Source organism: Rhamphochromis sp. 'chilingali', assembly GCF_963969265.1.
Source record: "Rhamphochromis sp. 'chilingali' genome assembly, chromosome: 2".
In the NCBI taxonomy this organism is placed as follows: Eukaryota; Metazoa; Chordata; class Actinopteri; order Cichliformes; family Cichlidae; genus Rhamphochromis; species Rhamphochromis sp. 'chilingali'.
The window spans coordinates 19810427-19828881 of NC_137930.1; the positions used below are offsets into that span (position 1 = coordinate 19810427).

General features: G+C 39.6%; 2 protein-coding genes across 6 annotated transcripts in view; one reads left to right on the forward strand and one right to left on the reverse strand.

Moving 5' to 3' along the window:
• Positions 1–8116: 8116 nt before the first annotated feature.
• Positions 8117–9787, reverse strand: esm1 (endothelial cell-specific molecule 1). The gene is made up of 3 exons (XM_080874959.1): positions 9306–9787; positions 8875–9018; positions 8117–8689 (listed from the first exon to the last, which is right to left on the reverse strand). The coding sequence occupies exons 1-3, from the start codon at positions 9610–9612 to the stop codon at positions 8595–8597; spliced, it is 546 nt and encodes a 181-aa protein (XP_080731085.1). The 5' UTR covers positions 9613–9787; the 3' UTR covers positions 8117–8594.
• A 1115-nt stretch (positions 9788–10902) lies between these two features.
• Positions 10903–18455, forward strand: part of LOC308412931 (putative E3 ubiquitin-protein ligase HERC1) — a 43728-nt gene continuing 36175 nt past the window's right edge. For all 5 annotated transcript variants that reach the window (XM_080907636.1, XM_080907638.1, XM_080907639.1 and 2 more), the window contains exons 1-10: positions 10903–10984; positions 13680–14694; positions 15682–15777; positions 15873–16055; positions 16434–16646; positions 17121–17219; positions 17360–17456; positions 17560–17703; positions 17843–17970; positions 18295–18439. In XM_080907636.1, coding sequence (XP_080763762.1) covers positions 13711–14694; positions 15682–15777; positions 15873–16055; positions 16434–16646; positions 17121–17219; positions 17360–17456; positions 17560–17703; positions 17843–17970; positions 18295–18439 — 2089 coding nt within the window. In that variant the 5' untranslated portion in view covers positions 10903–10984; positions 13680–13710. The remainder of the gene's footprint in view (positions 10985–13679; positions 14695–15681; positions 15778–15872; positions 16056–16433; positions 16647–17120; positions 17220–17359; positions 17457–17559; positions 17704–17842; positions 17971–18294; positions 18440–18455) is intronic.

Genomic DNA, 18455 nt, shown 5'->3' on the forward strand with positions numbered 1-18455 from the left:
TTACTGATGGTTTTAGTCAAACTTCTAAGTCAAGGCGACTTTGCTCATTTTAAACTTCACATCTATAGTTTTGTATTCTGCTAGAGTAGCTTTGCATGGCTCACGGTTGTGAAAATAAGTCTTATTTATCAGTTGCTATCTGAAAGAAGCCCTTTTAACTACCCTCACCCTCTCTTTCTTCGAAGTGGCCATCCCTCACAAAACACAAGGTGTGAACAGCAGGTGGGTGGGGCTTCTGCACACACCAAGGTTGGGGGCACCCACTCTTACTGATAAACAGCAGCGTGTTAAAATGCTGACATCAGTGTTGACACTAGAGCACCATTTTTAAGAAGCATTTTCTCACAAATTGCTAATCAGATGACTAAAGACTGTTGGCACAGCAATCATTTAGCTTTATTTTTAAAGCTCTTGTCCATCTAATTCAGTAATAATAAAAAAAAACAAAGCTTTTTAATATCTGGCAATCAAAAATAAACAGAATTCCTGCTTTGTAATAAAATCTAATCACTTTCCAAAAATTAAGCATCCTTATGAGAAATCTCACTAAATAAAATGGAACAAACAACAGCACGCTCGGAGCCATCTGTCCTCGGCCATCCCTCGGCGTGTTTAATTATATTTGCAGGACGAGGAATGCTGAACATGAAACAGTGTGACCTTGTGACGTAGGAAGTGGCCATCTGTAAACAAGCTGGAGCTGCATCTACTCCCATGAGATATTCTGGGAGACCTCATCTGATAGACAACTTATGAGATTAGTATGGATGAATCTTCACAGAGGAAGCCTCTGGGAATGAGTTTTTCTCAGTGTGTTCTCATGGCCTTGCAGTCAGAGGTTTTGGACTGGTGGCTTCTGGACAGACAGCAGGAATCTCTGTTGAGAAGAACCTACTCGCTGTGAATGGGAATAATGCTTTTGTTATTTGTTTTTCAGCTTTTCATCTTCATTTCTCCATTTGTAAGTTTCTTATTCACTTATGTCCCCTTGTGTAAATTCCCAAAGAATGAAAGCAGTAGCTGAGTGATCTTCAACTTCTGCCAGTCAGTGTGTCGCGACAGTAAGTGGGTAGATGACCACAGTGGGCAGGTGTCTGGGAGCACTTCCCTTTTAGCATCATAATGAGGTTTAGTTTGGCAAAATCTAGAGAGCCTCTACAGAAAGGTAGAAAGGCTTACGTGTTAGACTCAAAAGCAGATAAACAGCCAGTAAACGGTCTCATTTTACAGAAATAAATGCCAGCTCACTAACTAAGGATGCAAGATGCTCCATATAGCTTCAGTGGCTATAATCAGTACCCCACAAAGCCACAAAGCAGACACACAGAGGTTGTAACTGGTTGGCAAACGGTCCTGACAGAGAGGAAAAAACAAAAATACACAAGGCAAATGCAAAAATGACTTAAATAAATGGCAAGTGTTGAATAATGTTGGTGCTTTTTTGACTCTGAGTGAAACTCTTTGAGCCACTTTTGAAGGATGTCTGTGTTTACAGCTTGTTCACACTGCCCCCCAATGGTAAAGATCAGTTATTGCTTGATTTCTATCCAAAAATCACACAATCAATGACAGTGTCGATTAGAACAAGAAGGGAAAAATACTATAATGAGATGTCTTTGTCAGAACAGCTGTACAGCATAGTATTAAACCATAGCAAAGTTACCTCCCTGTTTGTATTTGTATGGCATATAGAAACCAAAGTATGACATGATAAATTATATCTGCTCATCTGTTAGTCTGTTTGATCTGTGTCACTCATTCATCCTTGTGAAACCAGGTTAATGGCTACATATCTGACTGATGCCATTGCTGAGGTTATGTTCAAACAAGCCAAATTAACTGTTTTTTCAGTTTACTACCTTGTTTTTTGCCTAGTTAACTTAAATGTATGAGAAAAAATAGCTTAGTTTACGTGCTGTATCTGCACAGCTGTGCCTGAGCACTGTCTCTGATGACAGGGAGCTGAATGCACAAAGCTCTATCAAGGACAAAAACATTTGAGAAGGAGACATATTTATAGAAGAAAATGAAAATGGAACACGATGTGAAGATCTGAGTGCAACAAACTTACCAATGAATTTTGCAAAAACAAAAAACACATTTTAGCCCGCAGGTATGACTGGCTACAAAAGAATGCACACATGCTTGTGCTGGCAGGGTTGAGCTTTGGACAAAAATAAAGTGAAAGTGTTTAAATTCAAGTATTGGAAATAATATTCTAATATTTAGGTAACTGCATTTTTTATGTTTGTGCCAGTGATTATTTGGGTGTTGTTGGTTATTTATGACATAAGCTTGGGATTGCTGCTGCTTCCTTTCACTTCATCTCCTTCACTCAGCAGTTTTTGGTCCATATTTTGTGTATTTTACTGTGAATATGTGAGATTGTGATGCTACTATTCAGTGATGTCATTGAGATGTCAGAAATGTGTCCGTTGAACTTAACAAGCAGATGGGTGGACAGATAAGATGTTAAAATGTGTATGAAAATTTTGATCTGAATTTTGACATTTTCACTCATTTTTTCCCCCCACACACTTGTGTTTTAAATTTACATCACCTTCATACCACCTTCAGTTAAGATAAAATTCATCTTCCTCCAACCTTCCTCTATTGCCAGCTAATTTAAACCCCCCAGTTAAACATGCACAGTAAACAAGTGGTGCCATTCAGAAGCCTTAATTCGAGGTGCATTCATTCCTTATAAAGTCATTTGGCACATTCTGTAATATACTGAGTGCTGGTGTTTTGAAAGGAAGTTTAAAAAAAAAATGGACACACAAACACACCCACTCACAAAAAGACATGTTCATTCCACTGCAAGAGTTTGCTCACACGCTTCTTGCAGCGTATTTATCTAACTACAGGAAACATTTCTTTTCCTTCTTTCTCTTGAACTACAAAAATCCAGTTGACCTTAAGTTCCATGAAGTGCACATGTCTACATATGCTAAGGTACCTGAAATATCTAATAGCACCTGGGTAAAAGTAATGATTATGTATCCGAAATCAGTGGTGTAAGGTTACCATTCTCTTTGTATACAATAGTGCTCTCTGCTGGCGGTCTCTAAAACATTTGAAATAGGAACTTCAGCAAGCGTGTTTATGTTTCTCTTTTTATTTTGGTCCGACAGTGCAAAAAGAAGCCACCAGAGGTCCATGTGTCTCTCCAAAAATGGATAATCACGAATCTATGTATTTCAAAACTCTGTTCACGTTCACTAAAATTAAAAGCTTTTTAATGGGCATTTAAAAAAATTCTCATTTGTAGCTTTTTAAAAAATTTAATTACATTTTTTTTTTTTATCATAATGGGGACTGTGGGAGGAAGTGGGAGTACCTGGTGAGAACCCACATAAAAACAGGGAGAACAAGTGAACTCTCAAAGTGAACTTTGTCTGTTTTTGGATCCACTGTAAAAAATAAATACATAGGATATTTGCTTTGAATTAAGAAAAACCTTATGTTTTATAATTAAAAGACAGTCTTGGCAATGAGTTACAAGAACTTGTGTCTGTGATTTAACATATTTAAGCCTTACAATTTCGGCCCAAAGAGTGGTGCTCACAAATTTCTTTCATTTACTACAGCAACATTTCTTCATTATGAAGAAAACAACTGAGGCGTACTGTTGAAATTTCACTTCTTTGTCTTATATCAAGCTACAGTATGTCAAGGATTAAATGTGTCATTCAACTTATTTTCACTGAAAAAAGGGGAGTTTCACTTGTCCAGTCCACTTAAGCTCAAACTGGACTGCATGTGGCCCACAATGTAAAATGAGTTTAAAATCCTTGATATAGAGTAAATACCTTAGCAGTAGATTAGAAAGGCGATTAAGTCAAATTCAACTTCTATTCTGCCTGCAACCATTAAATATCTGCGAGCCGCTTAGCAACCCACTTCCTTTTACGTTTACAAACCCCTAACCCTAATCAGTGTCCCTGATATGTGTTCTGCTCAGTGTCTTGCTGCTGCTCTCACTACATCCTTTACAAAAGCACATGCAAGGAGGGAGGTCCCGATCTACAGCCATGCTGTTAAAAACCAGTTAACGGAAAATGTATCTTGTCAACTTTAGTGGTCAACATTTCTTGTGAAAGATACATTTGTGACTCATTTGTTCTGATAGTGTTTAGTGCACATAACTGAGAGTAAAGGAAATAGAATAGAATACAATAGAATACAATAGAATTAAACTTTGATTAAAAGAACCAAAATGTACTGATGGTAAATATTTCTGACTTCTGCAAAAAAAAAGGACGTTCGCCAGGAGAACATTTTTCTAATGCCAGAAAATTCCTTACTGTTTCCAAATTAATAATAATAAAAAAAATGTATCCCCATTCTTTAGGTAACAGAATAGGTCCTTAAAGCAAAGAGTTACATGAATAAATATATCAAGCAATTATGAAAAAAAGGTCATTTATTTCTTTGTGTTGTTTGTTGGCTACTAAAAGTAAGTCTCCATATTCTGGAGGTGTGATGATAACGCTGCTTGGGAATGTTCCTCCTCACGTCACGTCATGATGGAAAAGACAATCCCTCCAGGGGTCAGAAATCTGTCAGGTCGCTAAGGTCAAGGATCTGACCTGTTGTTTTGCTGCTATCAGTTTACTACGTGAGGTTTCTGAGAACCGTTAAAAAAAGAAAAAGCGAGTGAAACCATTGATTAAAAGAACCAAAAGAGTTGATTAATCCGACCGAATTTACGTCATTTGAACAGACCAGGATGGTCACGACGCGCTTGTTGTTGCTTAGTTTTGATTACCTGCAATCAGTGTAATCAAACTCATCACTTAATTTCCTTGTTTGCAGTGTTTGTCAGTCCACTGCTACAATAAACAACCTGTTGAGGCAGAGCCAAAGTATAAATACCAGAACATCTATTTGCAGTAAATCAGTGTTATTTACTATTCCATTCACGCACCTTTGTTTCTGCAGAGGCGGCAGTGACGTGTTCAGGGAGTCAGATAAAGGGTATTTCTCACCAACTCTTTCCTGTTATTTTCCAGGGTCCTTTGTTTGGTTGCGGGACCTCGGCCGGTCGGTTCTCAGGGGAATGACAGGAACATTTGAGCCTAAGCACTTGAATGTGTGAATGCTCACTGCCTTCACACACAGACTGTCCCATACCTATATGTATGTGTGTGTTTGTGTGTGTCACCTTGTCCTTGGACTGACAACCAACACACATGCAGTGTAATTTGTGTCTTTTTCAGGAAACTTCATCCTTTCTGCTTTATATGGCTATTGGTCAAGGAAATGTGAGGACTGGGAAATCATGAATGTTCCTGTAAATAATAATAATACAGATATGCTGATACACCCCTGTTCATCATATTTATGATTTAGAAACAAATTCAGACTGGCCACATTTTAATTCTGTCGTAGTGTTTAGAGGTGAAGTGTTGATTGAAACGATACGAAGCATTCTCTAACTAGCTCCCAAAACAAGGACAGGGCATGTGCAGTTGTGTGTCATGTATAAATTCCAGAGCTTTCGGAGTGTCACTTGAAAAACCCCATGCTTTTAAATTCCTGTCTTGGGCAGACACAACAACAACAGGAAGAAGGACCATTTTCACAGGTGTCAGGAAGCACAGGAAATAAACAAGCTGAATACTGGAAAACATTTTTGTACCAGTAAGAGTCAGAGGTGAGGCTAATAAGAGTTATTTTTAGCTCGGCCAGTATTTTCTTGAAATCTTTTTATTGTCCTGGATGTCGTGTAGTTATTTTTTTTAAATCTCCAGCAGAGTTAATGCTGCTTTATGGAGGATTACATATGATAAGTATCTAATCAAGTGCCACATATAATGAATGATCATTAATGCCATGAGGATTCCTTACGATTTTAAAGAGAATTAATTTAAATTTTCATTGAACTGTCATAAGTGTTATTAAAAACATGTATATATATATAAATTATATAAATTATATAAATTATATAAATATATATATACACATAAAATATATATGTATATGACTACTTTGACATTTATCTCTGAGTATTACATTATTGTTTTCAAATGCTATCGTGAACTCATATAGTTAAAAAATGTACACAAATGTTGAGCCACCCCTCATTTCTAAATATTTTGCTATAGACAAAGGTGCAGCAATATAATAGAACACATGTAAACATGCACAGGAAGACAGTATATAAGGCTAAAACAGGGTTTGAACAAGTCTTGAAAATCAATATTTGGTATGACCACCGCTTCAGTAATGTTGAGGTCGGGGCTCTGGGGAGGACAATCCACACCTCATAGTGTTCAGTTGTATGTTTTTCTATCCAGGTAAGTTTGTACTGCACTGGCAGCGTGTTTGGAAACATTATTGTGGTGGAAAAAGAAGATGTTGCCAATCTGATGCTTTCCAGATGGTATTGTATGATGGATCAAAATCCATTTTTCTGTTCTCAGTTCCATGAATTCTGATGAGATCGCTAAACCTCTGGCTGAAATACAGCCCCAAACCGTGACAAGGCCTCCACCGTGTTGGTTTCACAAATTTTGTCCCTCTGTCCTGATCCCCTCTGTACATAATGATAATGATTTGAATTCAAAATTTCAGACTTGTTGCCAGTGATTTGTCAGTATAATTTGGCATACCACAGCTTTTTTCCTTTGTTTTCTTGACATCCACCCTTCCACTGAGACTATTTCTAATGAACAGTAGATGATCAAATAAAGGGCTAAATGCATCTCTCAGGTTCTTTCTTCTTTTTTTCTTTTCTTTTTTTAAGGACAGACTGCCCACACTGGAGACATATGCTAAGTTTGTTGCTAATACCTCAGTGGGAATCATATTATTTATGCAAACATCACTATTTTATGCCTGTCAAATTGGGTTATTTTTAACATTCATTATGGATTCAGCTAAAAAATGGAAACAAATGAAATGTTTTGTGATAGGCTGCTAATAAAAGCAGCCTGTCTCCACTTGGGAGCAAAAAATAAAGAAATGAGGGGTGGCTAGTACTTTTACACAACACTGTTTGAAGTGCTTTGTATAATCTGCACAGAATTTGTTCCACTGTTTTTCTGTATAATTTTAGGATTTAAATAAAATTGTTAAATCTAAAGTTAGATACCATTTTCTGAAAAGGGTGTATTCTTAATGACGCTCGCTGAATTAAAATTTGTGTCTATCTTCTCTGGTGTTTAAAGAAACCGATGGGTGAAGTGGAGAAGAAAATCCAGTAAATAAACAATATTATAATGTTTGCTTTTCTTGTTTTTGTTACAAAACTAAAAGTCTGTGTCCTTCATTACATAGACTGAGAAACCTTCCTTCTTTGAATCCTCTCGCTTTCCTCCTCCAGTTTTTCTTTTGCGTTTTTGGATTAAAACGTTTTTCACTGATTGAGAGTTGTGTTCTGCATGGGAAAAAAGCATATTTTCCCATTTTTGAGAGCTAAGAAACTAGGGCACCCAAAAAATGTGAAGTCAAAGATGTCTGTAAAAAGTCTCAGCAATAAAATCCATTTTTGCTCCTGTGTTTGGATACATCATGTCACATCATCATGGGAAACCACACTGGCAGGAATTACTTCTGCTCAAAATATGCACTTCTCATCAGACTTCTTGATAGTTTTGCAAGACCCCTTTCCCTCCCTTAAATAAATGCCAAGGTTTCTATATGCGTGACACTTTGGTCCAAATTTACAACTATATCTGGACAGTAAATTTTCTACACACAAACATACTCTGGGAATAAGGAGAATGCTCATCTGAGATTAAAAAAAATGATGTCTTGGTTTGTGGAGTTTTTTTTTTCTGGTGGAACCCAGCCTACTGCAAAAAGAGAAAAACCCAGAGGTATATGAAGAAATGGCAGAGCTCCCTGCTGCAGTAATGTGGCGATAAAGCACACAGCCAAGCAAAGCCTGGAGAGGCTCCTGGCTTACAGTGATTAATCTGCTGTGTCCAAACAACTCTGTCGCCTTGCACAATGTACTTACAGTTAACAACATGAATGGATTCCACTTATTTATGGGCTTATTTGTCCTTTATATTTAATTAGTTTAATCTACAACTGCACAATATGTTAATTACCATGCAATAATTAATGCTTTTACAACATACCCACTCAGTGTTTCATGTCTGGCTCGATTTAACAACCAAGGCAAAATATGTATTGCTAAATTAGGCAATTAAATGATAACCTTAAGTGACAACTTTGGTTTAATTGCAAATGCATTCTCTACCACACCCAGTGTTGTATATGATAATGCCCATTTTGGATCATTGTACAGGTCAACTTTGACAAACAAAGGCACTCTAAGTGACACTGAAGCTAATGGGAAGAGACTGCAGGGTCATTTTCATTAATTTATTGAGGAACAAAGAAAGATCTGGAAAGAATAACATAGTCTGCATATTTCATTAGAAAAGATAATGGTGTCAAACAAAAACCAAGCAAACCAACTAAAAACTCCAAAAGCTGTAACAAAGTGTTTTTTTCTTTCTTTCTTTCTTTTTTTTTTTAATTTGTTATCTGGCGTATTCTAATAAAATATATCTTTCAGTTAATTTATAAGTTAATGCTACATTTACACTGAATAGATTCAGTCTTGTCAGCACTTGTCAGCGAGGGTTGAGCCGCTTTGGAGCAGTGGATCTGTTTGTGTTCTGATCTGTGTTCTGCACAGCGTTCACTTCTCCCGAGCCCACCTCAGTCCCTGAGAATACAAGTAAAGGAGACCATTAGCCTTTCAGTTCATGCAAATGATACATCATATTCAGAATTTTAATTTAGTCCACTTGGCAAGACATTCAGCTTCTACTAGCCCATAGAGAAGTTATTACTAATTACACAAAGGCTTCAAACCTTCAACTTTAAATGAAAATAATATTTCTCCTTTACCTGCTTGTGGTTCATTCTTAAGCTTGCGGGCGATTTTGGCAAAGAAGGTGAGGGTGAGACAAGCTCCGGTTTCTCTGTCACATATGCCTCCCTTGCAGTTGCAGGTCTTACGGCACTCAACCCCATAGGTTCCATAGAGACAGTCTGTAAAGAAAGAAAACATTTATTATTTAGTGGATATTGCTACATCATAAACTGCAAGTCTCAGATTATACAAGGTATGATCATCAAGTTAAATATTCAGCAAGGATGTCCGCATCTGCACATGCTCACAGATGTGTGCCGTTATTTGGGAGAATTTCTAAAACCTTGGGTAAAGGCTGTAATAACATAAATGGATACTGGGTTTGGTGCAGTAACATCAGTGTTACCAAACTGCAGCATGCACAAACAGCTCCCAGATTTTGTAAGGTTATTTAATGAGAAAATACCTTTGCAAATTCCATATTCGTCTCCATAGTCGTCTTCATCCTTGTAGAACTCGCAGAATAATCCCGGTCCGCACTTCACTCCGTGCATCCCCGACACTGTGCGGTAGCAGTGCTCCCCTCTGCCGGCTGCACAGACCTGGCAACAGCCGCAGTCATCCAGGACCGTCCGAGAGCACCGCTGCGTCCCGCCACACCGCTCCGCCGTGCATCTGTCGGGGCAGTTCACCGCGTACTTCACACTGGCGCTCCATGCCTCAGCATCATGCACCACGAGTGAACACGACACTGTGATAAGCAGAAAAAACATCACTGCACGGGAAGAAGCGGAATGAGCAGAAAGCTTGAAAGGGGTGATGCTGTCTTTTGGATGAGTGTCCTGGTGAGACTAGAGAAGCTGAGCACCCCTGCGAGACTTAAGCGGAGTGACCTGTGGTTCATCAGGTTGCATGGTTATCTGCAATGAACAACTTTGTTTTGCACATGGCTTGCTCTCGTCAATTTCCTCATTCCGGTGTTGTTGTCCCCCCCTTTTTTGTCAGTCAGTTTTGTCAGTCCCTTTTTTTAGAAATCCGGCTTGGAAGTGGGATTAACTCTGGACCGCCATCCAGGAATTGAAATTCGTGTGAACTGATGTCACAAGTTTAGTTTGGTTTGTTTTTGTCTGAGTGGGAACCCCCAGAGGTCCGATTGCATTAGGTTTGTCGCCACTGATTCAACTTTAGTTTTGTGCTAGTTACTGGGCCTGTAGCTGTGTGAGAACTCTCATTCGTTAACATGTTACACAATTGGAGATACGTCTTTTTAGCCCCCACAACACACGCAAATTAGTTCCTTGAATTCAGATTGCAATGAATTTTATGTGCACCTGAAATCACAGAGGAAATGCTTTCAAAAATAAATTCATATAAATTTACTATAATGTTTAGCTCCTTGTTAAATTTACTGCATTAATATTGTTGAGTTTTATAGTAAGAAAAGGGGAAATTGAAACGATTCTGATGACAAATCTTTGCTCCCTTGTTATTTTTTTAAGTTAAAAAGAGCTCCTTACGTTTCTATTTTCGTTTAACCTAAAAAGTAAGGCTGGAAAAATACTATTATTGGACATCAAGAGTAGCAATCATTACAAGATACTAGACATAAGCGACTCAGGAGAACAGAAATGAAACGTGAGAAGGAATTAACCTGGTTCCTAGCCCCAGGGTCTATACAGATCCTACATTTCCCATAATGCAACAAAGTTTCAGAGGATCATTCGTCTGTGTTTCTTGTTAATTTTCATTTTGCCTAATTAATACTATTAAGTGCATATTTCCCGTCAGTATTGTATCTTTATAAAACTTCTATAATTTATAATAAGATTTTTTTAAGAGCGGTTTAATGGGGTATAATCATTTTTTCTACAACTGTGGTTTAGGGAATTCAATGTGGCTACAGTTTATTCACTTTGACTTTTTCTCTGGCCATGCAGATTTTTTTATTTTATTTTTTTTAACAAAAACTCAAAGGTGTTAGTGACGTTAACGAGCTTCGCTCCGAGACACACGGTGGCGGTAACGCGTCGACCAAACACCGACTGCCATCGGGGATTAAAAGTCGTCCGAAGAAGAAGAGGGGGAGCGAGGAGAAGGGTGATGATGATATTTGCGTCCAAGGGAGACCTCACTGGGACACAGCAGGTAACGCAAAACATTCACTGGCGGTGTTTTTACTGTCAATGTGTCTTATATGTCTTTTCATTTTAAAATTACCTTTACGACGTTAGCGACCCACGCGGGGGTTTATTTTACCGGGAGCTGACAGGCACCAAGTGGAGGGGCTTGGTCGGGTTTTGACAGCCATGGAGCAGACTAGCAACTGCACTGCAGCCAGCGTTAGCTCAGCTGTCACCGCAGACGCAGAATAATGTTACCGGTGTTTGTGAATGACACGGCGGAATCTGCGCTTCACGTTTGTCGGTGTTTTTATTGGTGCAGGTCGGTAGCTACTATGTAACAATAAACCAGAGAGCCACGTAGCAGTAACGGTACTAAATGTTGATATAAGCTTTAAAGTGAGAAGCCAGGACTGTGTCATGCTGTTAATTTAAATACTAAATGTCCTACCGGGTTGTCATAAGCGTGGGTGCCCAAGTCATTTATGCTAGAATTATTATTATTAAATTGTATTCTTCATCATCATCATCATCATCATCATCATTATTATTATTATTATTATTATTATTATTATTGTTATTATTGTTGTTGTTGTTAATAAATTTAATGTATTTTTAACCGGTAGCTTGTATTATGGTGAACAAATTCTCTTTGTTATCCAGTCCTGGTTTTGGTTAACTGTCATTCAAGTATTCATTATGCTTTTAGTGATGGGGTTGTCCTGGCAACAGCAGCCCAAACGTCCCTTAATTGGGTCGGCAACTTCCTCCAGCTCATTCTCGAAAACTTCCAAACCCCATCGTGCCGAAAGGGCGTCCTAGTGTCAGCTCACCTCATCCAGCAGTCAGTATGAAGGAGGTTGCATTTAAAGTCTTGATTATTTTCTTGTGGATTTATGCTCAGCTACCGTGCACAAAAATGTAGTCTTAAAGTAAAAATTAAAGAATAAAATAATAATAATAATAATTAAGAAAAATGTACAGATTACATTAAAAAAGATTTTTATGTCGGGAAAGTTGTATTGTTTTATGTGAAAAGCATTTGTTTGTTCCATAGAAAACACATTTAGTGAAATTGAAATTGTCAGATTTTTATCATCCTGGTCCAAAGATTTTGGTTTTTTTTGGAAAATATCACTGCCATGCATGGGAGTTACTGATATACTGCTGCCCCCCCCCCCCCCCCCCCCCCCCCCAAATTGCTTGATCCCACCTATGGCAGTGGCAATTTTATTTGTATAGCACATTTCTATATACTTAAATTCATTGCATTTAATGCAGAAAAAATCAGAAAAAACAAAACCAACAAACTATGTAGGTTTATTGAGCCTTTGTTTTCATTTTAACCAGTTGGGACCTTTGGCCCAAACTAGTATCTGTTCTAAACAATCAGGAATGGAAGAAGTGTTTTGTGTGTATACTCTAGATACTCTAGATAATGTAGATTGACATTTGCTGACTGAAGTCTGAAATGAGCTGCTTGAAATGAGAACAGAGAACTAAATTCACAACGTGTCCTGAATGTTGATATCCTTAAATACCAGACGGTCTGCAGTGTGTGATGGTTGCGTCTTACACTGCTGGCAGTTTCTTGTTGTCGTCTGACCATGGAGCTCACTACTATATCAATGCCTGCTGTTATTTTTGGCCAAAGTGGAAACTATATAGCCCCATGGGCCTCAGGGACAGCAAGAGAAATGAGAGTCTGTGACAGGACTATGGATAAATTTGTGGGCTCACATGTTGAGCAACCGTTAGTTTGGTACAGTTAGAACCTGTAGGGTCATCCGATAATCAACATAATGGTAATCAAGATGGCTAATATCACTGTTTTGTTCACCATTAACTAGAAGTATTAGTTCATGTATGTTTAAAATGATTAAAAAATAATACAGTAAATGTACGAGTGGGTATCAGGTCTACTGGTTAACCTGCTTTAGAATATTTAAGATGAGTGTGCATAAGCAGTGTTTCAGGGGAATGTCATGCCTACTAGTGCTATGAATATGACCTTCGTATTGTGACCGTTACAAGGACTGTTGTGGCTTAGCTTCTGTTATGAATGTAATGACTTTCAAGGGGGTGGATGCAGTTAACCAGCTGGTGTCTGATTATCTGCAAAATATTATGAGTAAAATCATTATTTTCCCCACTAGCTGGAAAGCTGCTTGGCTGGAGATGCATCATTTCCAGGCGACAGAAACAGACACGCTCTTATTTTGGTTGGAAAGCCAACAAAAGTGCAGCAGATCACTAGGTGAGGATGTGGGGTTAGGGAACCAACTTTAAATGAATGAATTATGAATTTAAATTTGACATGTGCTATTTTGTATTGCATCCCTTTGTGCTTTGTGGCGTAATAACTTGTAAGACAAACACACCCTCCTCATTAGTGTGGGTGTGCTAGTTAGCTGCCATCATAGGGTGCGCTGACCTATTTCAGTGATACCCACCGGGCCTATGGCAATATCCTGGATGTAGTGTATGTTGGACAAGTGCCGACGCTAAGGAGAAACCCGACACCTTCACACTGAATGCACTTGGCAGGAAAACGCATCAGAACACTGGCTTTCTGCAGCAAATGTTGCCTGTAAATTTGTGATGAAGAGAGATGTGCAATTCTTTGTGTTAATCTGTACTGGAGTGGATATGTGTGAATTTTCTATATTAGACTCTCTTTAAGCCTCATCCTCTCTTTTGATATGTTTTTTTTTTTTTAGGTATACATCAGAGTATAGATAATGCTCAGACATGGTGCCTTGTCAGACCCATGTGTTGCTGAAGTGGCAGGAGCACTTCAATAGCTCCTGGGCGGCAGAGGACAGCCTGCAGACAGCCAGGAGGCATGGTGCTGCCGCGCTCTACGATAAGCTCCTTCACAACAAGGAAGTGGTGACCCTCGCCCAACCTGTTCAAGAACTCGCAGGCCCACGCCTTCCGGACTTCGAATGTGAGTCCAGTGCATCTGCGGAGAAGGAAGAGTACCTGTCCTCCCTGCTTCGTAGCCAGCGATGGCTGGCTCACCGCGTGCTGACGCAAACCTCCTACACCGTGGATCTCCACCACAGGCTGGTAGTTCTACAGAGGATCTACTATGCACTTCACAGCAAATACCATGACAAATTCCGTGTGCAGCTGCCCTCCCACTCCAAAGACAGCGGAACTGAATGTGGGCAAATTGAGCCGGCCTCAGAGCCTTTCCTACCAGGGGGAGCATCCAAAATCAAGTCGGGTACAGATGTTCTAATAGAAATGGGTGTCAGGACTGGCTTGAGTCTGCTCTTCTCGCTACTGCAGCAGAACTGGAGATACGCAGCTTCTATTCATCCAGAGTCTGTGCTTTGCAACGATGTGCTCAACACAGCGTCCTCTGTCCTGACTTCGCTGCCACCACTCTCTCTGGCTAATGAGAATAAGATCCCGTCAGTGGGTCTGGACTGTCTGGCACAGGTGGCTGACTTCCTGAAGAAGACATCGGTCAGCAGCGGGAACGGTGGCGCAGACCCAATTGGTCGGAGGCTGGCGCTGGAGCTGCTGCTCGGCCTGGCCATGCAGAGAGGCTCCCTGAAGTTTCTGCTAGAGTGGGTGGAGGTAGCCTTGGCTGCTTCCATGTCCTCTTCCACCCCTACACTGTCTTCCTCTTCCTCCTCCTCCTCCTCACTGAGCTCCCAGCAGTCAGCTGGTGTGGGCTTTGATGTCATCCATCAAACTCTTCTCCAAATGAGGCAATATTCGGTATGCGACTTGTTTTCATATCAGTCTTTGGAGTAATCGTACTTTTTTAATGTTACACTCGGTCACTGATGGTATTTCTTTAATTGCCTGAGATAGATTTGTCCTGCAATCATGTGATATATTGGACATATTAGTTTACAGAAGTTTAAGTACAATCAGTTCACATGCTGTGGCTCTGTTCCACTTTCAGAGTGATTTGAATTAGAGCCACGGTTGCTTCATGCGTTTATTTTTGGTAACTTTCACAGCCTTTCATGAACATACTGATAAAAGCCCCATTGTCTCTAAAGTAGGAAAATGGCTTTTCACGTTCATGCTTCTGTAGGCTGTCCTTTTCAGAAATGAAGTGTGTCATTGAAGCTTGTAGATGGGTTAATGTGCAGATAAGGATTAGGATTGAGTCAGCCTTGCTGTCCTCTATAGATATGCACATTGAGTCATCCTTTAGCAGGTTAATCAGCTTTGTAATATTTCTGTACAAATGGCAACCAGAGATGGCCGTTGCCAATGACTTCATTATATTGCACATTATTTATCACGTAGAGGTGGTCAAATTCAGTCTAAGTATTGGAGTCATAGCTGGTGCAGCTAGGCTGAATTACATTTAATTGGCCTTATCTAACAAAGTGGCTGGTGAGTGTAAAAGATGAAGATTGCTCATTTGTTTCTAGTGAGACAAATACAAGTTGAATACAGCCTGCTGCTTTCTCCACTCACTAGTGTGCCTACAAAGAGCTATGTTGTTGCCTGCTTGTCTTCTGTCTCTGTTTGATCATGCTGTGGCATGTTGCTGTTCTTAAGGAGAGAAATGTTTTTCCTTCTGATACATCAGGTTTTGAAATATTTGGTACCGAAAACAACAGACTGCAAATACAAGTTCATTTTGTTATAAATCCAAATCTGCATGCAACATTTACATACACTGAATGTCAGGTCAAAGTGAAAACGTACTATGCTGAAGGATCAACAACAACTATTTATTTCTAGGGTTTTCGTGGCGATCCCGTCAATACTCAGGTGCTTAAGAAGGATGCAGATGGACATTGTCGACTCTCCCAGGCAGCTCTCTGCTTATTTGAAGAGGTGAGTGAAGTCTTATTGACATGCATATCGACACTATTAAGAATTCATGGCCGTTTACAGTAACTGACCTGAAAGGCTTCTCTCTACGCCGACAGATTTGTAACCTAGCGTCCTACTGCCTGTGCTCGTGTAGCACGGATGCAGCTGCTCCCGGCACTGAGAGCAATACAGTCATGGTGTATGTGTGGGGCAGCAACAGCAGCCATCAGCTGGCAGAGGGGACACTGGAGAAAATCCTGCTGCCAAAACTGACACAGGGCTTCAGTGATGCCCAAATGGTATGACAAGCCACAAGGGTAGGGCTTAAACTAATTCAATGAAATGATTAATGTTCCTATTATTTATTGAAGTTTTTACACTTGATAATCTCTAATTTTGTGGTGGTATTAATAGATTTTCCACATGCCTCACACTTGAGGTGGGTTTTGTCTTTTTAAAAAATGGTTACAGATGTTAAAAATCCCAACTGTGCTAACAAACCAAAAATTCCAAATAAAACAGGTGAAAATGCGGTCTTTGATTTGAGTGCTGTATTGAATGTGTTGTTGTGAGTTTATAAAATTGAAAGCACACCAGAACTACATTAATAAATCATTAGAATTATCGTAGCGTGCCAGTTTACATTTCCTATGCTGTCCACTTTAATCTTCTGTTAGATTGAAGCAGGCCAGTACTGCACCTTCTCTGTGTCTGCGGATGGCTCAGTGAAAGCATGTGGGAAGGGCAGCTATGGCCGTCTGGGCTTGGGGGACTCCAACAACCAGTCTATGCCCAAGAAGCTTGTACTTGAACCACACAGGAACATTAAGAAAGTGTCCTCCTCCAAGGGCTCCGATGGTCACACTTTGGCCATCACTGTCGAGGGAGAGGTAAGAAGTTAGAATGACTATTAGTAAATATTTTAAAGGTTTGCATGCGGGATTTGTGACACTACAACTGCCATATAATATGTATACACTCACTGGAGATTTTATTAGGTACATCTTTCTGGTACCAGGTTGGACTTTTGTCTAGAAACTTGCTTTAACTCTTCATGGCACAGATTCAGCAAGGTGCTGGAAATATTTATCAGAAATATTGTCCATATTACCACCATAGCATCACACATGCATTAATGAGCAGTTGAACAGGTATACCTGATAACATTGTGAAAAAGTGATGGAGCTTTCCCGCTTTTCAAAGGCCAGTTTGGTAATATTTTAAACTTCACACATTTCACACCCACTCAAACATCCGCATGTGTGGGTGATGATTTATACTTGTTGTAATTCACTGTCTTCCACTACCACTGCATTTTAATTAAACCGATTAATAAGGTGTAAATTGTCAAATATTTCTTTCAGGTCTTCAGCTGGGGTGATGGAGAATATGGGAAACTGGGCCATGGCAACAGTGCTACACAAAAGTATCCCAAAATCATACAAGGACCGCTGCTGGGCAAAGTAAGCAGGAAATGGCAGCTTGTAGGGAAAAAAAATGTTGGTAAAATGTTATAAGCCAATTGATTTTAGCATAATTATAAATAAATAGTGGTGTTTTTTGTTGTTGTTGTTGTTTTTATTTTATTTTATTTTTTACACAGGTTGTTGTTTGTGTGTCTGCTGGCTACAGACACAGTGCTGCTGTGACTAATGATGGAGAGCTTTATACATGGGGCGAAGGGGACTTTGGCAGACTTGGTACACAGCTTATTTTTCAAATTGCTCGATCTTGTCTCAGCCACTTCAAAGTGATGTCATTCCTCTGGTAGCATAGCAACAACCTCTGATGTCCTGTGTCCAGGTCAAAGTGACAGCCAAAGTCGGAACATGCCCACACTAGTGAAGGATATCAGTGGTGTCGGGCAGGTGGCCTGTGGCAGCTCCCACACCATCGCTGTGGCTCAGGATGGGCGTACTGTGTGGTCCTTTGGAGGAGGGGATAACGGTGAGTGGATGGTATACTGTTCGATTTTAACACAGTTAGTGTAATTTAAGTACTTTCAAAGCAAGATTTCATGTGTGTGACAGTGCCACAGCAGTATATGTTGTGCCCTATCATGCTCAGATATGACTCATCCTTGCAGGTAAACTGGGTCACGGAGACACCAATCGTGTGTATCGGCCCAAGGTCGTAGAATCCCTGCATGGATTCATCATCAGGAAAGTGTGTGCTGGTAGCCAGTCATCTCTGGCCCTAACCTCTGCAGGACAGGTGAGATGAAGTGTTTTTGGTTAGATTTTAATTAATTAAACCACCTATTGTGTGTGAAGTCTTTGAAAAAACACATGATCTAAAACTAATTTGTAGACAAAAAAGAAAAAAACTATTTGGTGAAGGCTTTTATTTTAAAGGGATACACCAAAGTCTTATTAACAAATGTTGCTTTCATTCTCTATTAGCACTTCTTTAGTATAAAGTTGTAGTTCTGACCATTAATTCATTAGTGTTTACCACATAATTACTACAGACAAATATTCTGTAGATGAATCCGTCAGTAATTCATAGATTTAAAAACAAAACATTTTCTTTCTTTAGGTGTTTGCGTGGGGCTGTGGCTCATGTTTAGGATGCGGGTCCTCTGAAACAACAGCTCTGAGGCCCCGGTTGATAGAAGACCTGAGCATCACCAAGATTATTGATATCTCATGTGGAGACAGCCACTGTTTGGCCCTGTCCCACGGTAAGACATCGTCAGC

Excerpts from the sequence above, each read along its gene's own strand:
- esm1 (XM_080874959.1), bottom strand. The coding sequence starts at position 9,612 with ATGTTTTTTCTGCTTATCACAGTGTCGTGTTCACTCGTGGTGCATGAT. Across the intron at positions 9,019-9,305 it reads CGAATATGGAATTTGCAAAG|ACTGTCTCTATGGAACCTAT; the intron begins GTATTTTCTCAT and ends CTTTCTTTACAG. Across the intron at positions 8,690-8,874 it reads TAAGAATGAACCACAAGCAG|GGACTGAGGTGGGCTCGGGA; the intron begins GTAAAGGAGAAA and ends TTGTATTCTCAG.